The sequence below is a fragment of the Clinocottus analis genome, unplaced genomic scaffold (assembly GCF_023055335.1).
Source record: "Clinocottus analis isolate CAN_PGR_092001 unplaced genomic scaffold, fCliAna1.0.p SCAF_2, whole genome shotgun sequence".
In the NCBI taxonomy this organism is placed as follows: Eukaryota; Metazoa; Chordata; class Actinopteri; order Perciformes; family Cottidae; genus Clinocottus; species Clinocottus analis.
In genome coordinates, this window is record NW_027175931.1 from 14,386,687 (window position 1) to 14,392,500 (window position 5,814).

Below are 5,814 nucleotides of genomic sequence, written 5' to 3' on the forward strand. Positions count from 1 at the left end.
GGCTGTTTACAACAGACACTCATTTCTACCATACAACAAATAACAGGTTTGTTACCAACCTGACTGTTAGTTTCACTTCACATGTTTCTTGCCATACTGTACATGTTCAGTGACGAAGCCATGTTCTGAGCTCTCAGCTGTTATCTTTAAGTTTATGTTATCATAAGCCATAATACCGATGACCAGAGCAACAAAAAGAGAAACCAAACTCTTAATTAACAATATTTGTTCACATTAAATCCTCAGAAGCGATGCCCCCTGCTGGCCAGGCATTCCAACCAAACCAAACTGGATATGTCAATTTACATTGATGATTGACCCTGATTGATGCACTAGGGACTCCAATTAAATGAAGGAAGAAACTGAGGCCGTCTGAATCAGCAACCATATCTGATATACATTTTAAATCTTAAGACATAGATTCAGATTCATCAACTTAAATCAAGTACCTCCTGACAAAAAATCTACTCCATTGTTATCCCCAGTTATCGCTCCAAAACCCCAACCTAGCATTACTACTCCATCTTGTCGCTGCCATCACCATTGATCTGCACCACACAATCCTTGTTCAAAGACTCCTTGGAGTGGGCTGTGTCAAAGTGCTGGGTGCTGACAATGTATCTCCCCCGAGCATCCATCCCCAAGGCGGGGACAAAGCGACGATCAAACTGGATTTCTTGACGCAGGTAAGAGGTCCTCTTCTGGCAGGAGTCACCAGTTCCCTCCTGCAAAGCTGACAGGAAGATCACCAACTCAAAGTGGTTGGACGTGCCCTCACACAGGGTGGGATAGAGTGGGCTTTGACGGTCTAGGGGGTGGTAAAAGGTGAGAGGGAAGATGAAGAAGGGACAGGGCTGCTGGCCTAGATGATCCAAGTGGAAGTCCAGAGAGGTCTGGTGTAAGGCCTGACCTTCATGTTCCTTGTAGAGCACAGCACTCACTTTTACATCCACCAGAGGTCGCTGCAACAGGTTAGTGGCTCGCAGCATGAGGCACATCTGGTCCTGGTGTTGGCCCACTACTGCCTGAGGGCTGAACTGGATAGCTCCTGCTCTCTTCTGGGGACGTGCAATCTTGGCAACGAATGCACCTAAAGGTTGGAACAATATAACATGGCTTTGATGCTGAAAAAATATTTGTCTCATACTGCAAAACAAATCAGGCTCTGAATATGGCAGCAGAGCTAATATCACAAAAAGTTAGTTTTCCACATTGTGCCACCGAGCCCACTTCCCCACCAACCTTCACACACATTGGAACATTTTGTAGTTTCTCCCCTCATTATGATGGCATACCTTTAGTACAGCCTTCGAGTGCAGCCCGCTGACAGATCTGCTGGTGTATGTTCGCAGCTCCGCCTTTCACCTTCATTTGTCAATTCAGGTGTTCGTCGACTTTTTGTTTAAAACTACCAATGAAAACTCAGGAAATCCCTAAGGACCTGCCCACCCACCAATGCTGCAAAGATCCACTGGTTTTTATTCAAACAAGCAACACACACACACCTAAGAAAAAAAAACAGTGTTTTCTTAAATGTACTAAAAAAAATCCACACTGGCCACATGCTCTTTAAGGACATTTCAACCTGAACAGTGTTCTAAACTACATTTTCTTAAAGAAGTTTTATGAGTTTCTTCAAGAAAGTGTCTCAGAAAAACAGCCTTACAAGTTGTATGATATTTTATTGAATACCTGATGCTTTCATCATTGTATTGTCAGTACTAGGAAGAGGGAGATTGGGAGCTCGTATCTTCATGATAACCGTATTAAGAGACATCTGAACAACAACATCTAATCTTGCACTGTATTACAAGTTACGCTGTATCTTCTCAATGTGAATGTCATAATGCCATATCAATTACTGGCAGATAATATTGTTCACAGTTAGCCAGGCTATGATAGTAGATGTCCATTTGTTGAAAATATTTTTTTTTGCGTATCCATACTGGTGGTGAGATTATTATTATTTTTTATAAGAAATGATGTAAGGAAAAATACAGAGCAATTCTTTAAAGTACTTTTTAATGAAATTAAAAAATTATTTCAGAAGAAAAAACTAAATACTGCACAAACATTTGGCTTTTCTGAAACATTAAATAACCTGACTTCCCTTAGCCAACCTGTTAAAAAGCAGGGTTGACTCTTTTATGGAGTGTTTAAACGTTGTTTTAAATACATTCTTTGCTGAACAACTACTTCTAACTACTTCTAAAATAACTTGTAGACTTTGATTTGACCCTAACATAAAAAATACAATTGTAAGGGTTGACCATCAGGTCAAATTTTGTCTGCATTAAAATATTTAATACAATGACATATTCAAAGTGGCTTAGTATTTCATTAAGTTTTCTGTCTTTCCAATTTATTCATACAGTGTTATGGTTACAAACAACCAACAGTACAACAAACAGTCTTCAAAAAGTATTTTCCCAAAGCTTTCAGGTCAAGAGATGACTAGGTGTTAAGAGATAACTGAACTGGTTGGGGTTTGTGCAAAGATTAATGTAAATGTTAACAACGGTCTGACTCAAAACTCAAACAACTCACACTTTAGAGTTACGGTAATTGAGACCCTGAGAATACATTTTTGTGGTGACAAGGCTTTAGAAATAGGAGAGTTGTACCTGTGATGAATGCTTCCAGCATGAGCCCCAGCAGCATCTGCACAGCCAACAGTGCTATGGCACTGGGACAGTCCCCACTAGGGAACATGGTGCCATAGCCGATGGTAAGCTGTGTCTCCAGGGAGAAAGAAAAAGCAGCAGTGAAACTGGTTATGTGCTTCACACAAACCACATGCCCCTGTGGGGGGGCATCATGGTCCTGTACAGCCAGGTCTCCATTGAGGTGGGCCAGCAAGTACCACATGCAGGCAAACAGCAGCCAGTGAGCCAGGAAGGATGCGCAGAAGGCCAGCAGGACCCACCTCCAGCGTAGACCCACCAACAGTCCCCACAGGTCCTGCAGGGCGAGCAACCAGGCTCTTCCCAAGGTCCCGCGCCATGACCCTGAAGAGCACAGAGGTGGGCGAAGGGCACAGTGTCCATCTTTTGTAACAAGGCGTTGGCGGGGTGGAGAAGACAAGAGCGGAGAGGAGGAAGCCTTGCCACGCAGAACACTGCTGCTGGATTTGGATGTCATTGTTGCGGGTGGTTCTCAAGCAGTTAGGATGATCCTAAATTGAAATGGCAAAAGACATAGTGATCATTCATGAGACTGTATCAGTCAATATCAGTTTTAGTTTCATGTGTCCAGTACAAAGGAAATCTGAAATTGATTGAATTCGTAGCTGCTCAAAATATAGCTCAATGTTACCTGCCAATCTAAATTTAGTCATACAGAAATGTCTCAACAACTATTGGATAGATTGTAATGGAATGCTGTGCTCACATTTGAACAAAATTGTGTTCAATACATTATTTTATTACCAAATATTTGCCCAAAATAAAGTCCATCAGCTTGAGCTGTACTTTGAGTTGAATGTTAGCATGTTAACATGATAAACTAGTGGTTCTCAAATCTTTTGTCACGACCCACTTTGTAACAAAATTGTAACAAAATGGTCCAAGTTTTTGTGGCTCCTCCATCTGTGCTTTTTCAAATACAATAAAGAAAATTGAATCCCTTTCAAGTAAACCAGATCAGACAGAAACTAATATGTGCACAGTGGCGGCTAGTGGATTTTTTTTGGGGTAGGGTTAGCCAATTCATTTCAGCAAACATCCCATATGATTCAATGCAAAAAAAGGTATCAAGCATTACTACTTTGAAGTTAAAACACCAAGCCTCTTTTTAGGTTTCTGCTTGAAAATGACATACAAACTAAAATGGCTGTGTCTCTGCGACCACTAGAGCTATTTGAATAATCTTGGAGTTAATAAATACGTATAATGTTAAGTTTTGCTCAGATGTGTAAATATCAGTCTAAGTGTTACTGGTTAAGAGTAAATGAAGATGACACACAGAAAGGAATGTAAAGTTTCAGGTCCGCCTAGAAAAAAAGCACTTTTAGCATGATTTTTACCTTGAAATGATGCGTTCGTAAGCTTTTAAATTCTCCCAAATCCTCCCAAGCATACCTCAAAGTTTTAACATAATTTTTGCATTGTTTTACTTTGATAAAGTGAAGCAGAACAAAGTTAGAGAGGATTTAGTACAGAAAAAAGTCAGGCGAGGGCTCACATTTGGAGAAGAAAAAATTAAAAAATTCAGATTTTTTTTTTTAAATTTATAAAACAACCAATATTTCCCTTTAAAATAAAACAAGCGCACAAATTAACAATTATTAAACTGTAAAAAAAATAATTTAAAAAGTGATTCATTTTTCTGTGTTCTTTGGCTCATATCTCCCTGGTTCTTTGAGGTGGAAGGATTTTGAAGGCATATCTGGAATCTGTGTGTAATTGTCTTGCTTCTGGACATTTTTCTGATAGCACCAAGCTAAGGGTTGCTGGTTCTGGAAACATGCTGATTTTGGGCTGATTTGGGTTGTTTTTTTATTTTATACTTTTATGATTATCTTTCTTTCTGTTTGAGTTTTTTTTAAATGGCTGATTCTTGTAGCAAAGGCTTTGGTGTTTAATTTGGTGTATAACATCAATATATTTTATTGTGATTTATATGTTTTATTTGCAAAAATAAGTAAAAATACCCATTTATGGGTACCATGGTTTTTAAAAGGTTAACCTTTTAGTCCCCAAAGTGCCCCATACGGGGCATGAGCTTCGAGAATTTAGCAGGTCTGTGTTCAAATAGTGATATGAACCCCAAATGAGTTCTAATACTTGTGTTATTTTATGTCTTTTTTTCAGATTTTATTTTTTGGGAAATTTTTTTTTAAAAATCTATTTTTTTACTAAATTTGAAACATTACTTACTATAAACACCGAGCATGATCAAAAAAACATTTCCCGACAATGCGTTTTCAAGCCGCTCAAGTGTTTTCAACTCCACGGGGAAAGGCATAAGCGACAAAATACAGAGTTGAAACACCCCTCTTTGGAAAGATAATGACCTAAATGGAAAAGTTAGAAGCTTTATGCTTAAACATGCTCTGATTGGTTCAAGCCTGTATTCAAAATGTTTGGATAGATCTCTTCCCACAAGTCTTTACTGTATTTTAGTAATTTAAATGAAGTTCAGCAACGTTGTGGGGTTACGGAGATCGTGTAGGAAACGTTACTTGACCTTTTTTTTATCATTTCCTTGTCTGATATGGGTGCAGCAGGTTTCTTTTGGTGGCGGGGAGGTGGAAGGGGGGGGGTTAAAGTGTCTCTTGTGTAGCTGGTTGAATAGCATGTCCACATTTGGGGATGCATGCTGCATGATGAGGATGAGGATCAGCTGATGCACAGAGCAGTGGACACGAAGTGAGCTGAATGCAGCCCCGTTGTAAGCTTGGGCGATAAGTTTGTCTCTTTGTCTGTGTGGGAAAACGGTGCTCAGCCTCTCCATCAGCGCTGTAGCGGCGGTGTTCGCGGTTGCATTGTGCATGGTGATGTACTCAAAAAAACGCTCTTGTTCGTTAGCCTTCGATGTTAGCATCGATGTAGCACAAACAGCAGCTGTCCGTCTCTCAGCATTCTTTACTCCTGCATATGTCCCGGTCTGTTGTTTTATGCTGAGTTTAGGCGGCTGATCTGGAACCAGTTGTTTCACCTGCAGTCTCTCTGCCCAAGTTCTTCTCTCAAACAGTATCTTGTTTGGGTTGAGTCTTCTTGCAAGAGTCGCGCTCCATTGTCATATCGTTAAAATATAGCTGCGAGAGAAGAGAAGCCGGCGAGAACACGCGAGAAGTGAACATGCAAGAAGTGA

The 5,814-nt window shown here is 40.1% G+C and overlaps 1 protein-coding gene across 1 annotated transcript; it reads right to left on the reverse strand.

Moving 5' to 3' along the window:
- Positions 1–280: 280 nt before the first annotated feature.
- Positions 281–3,141, reverse strand: kcnj13 (potassium inwardly rectifying channel subfamily J member 13). The gene is made up of 2 exons (XM_068585485.1): positions 2,625–3,141; positions 281–1,090 (listed from the first exon to the last, which is right to left on the reverse strand). Exons 1-2 carry the CDS (start codon positions 3,139–3,141, stop codon positions 516–518), a joined length of 1,092 nt encoding a protein of 363 aa, XP_068441586.1. The 3' UTR covers positions 281–515.
- Positions 3,142–5,814: the final 2,673 nt, after the last annotated feature.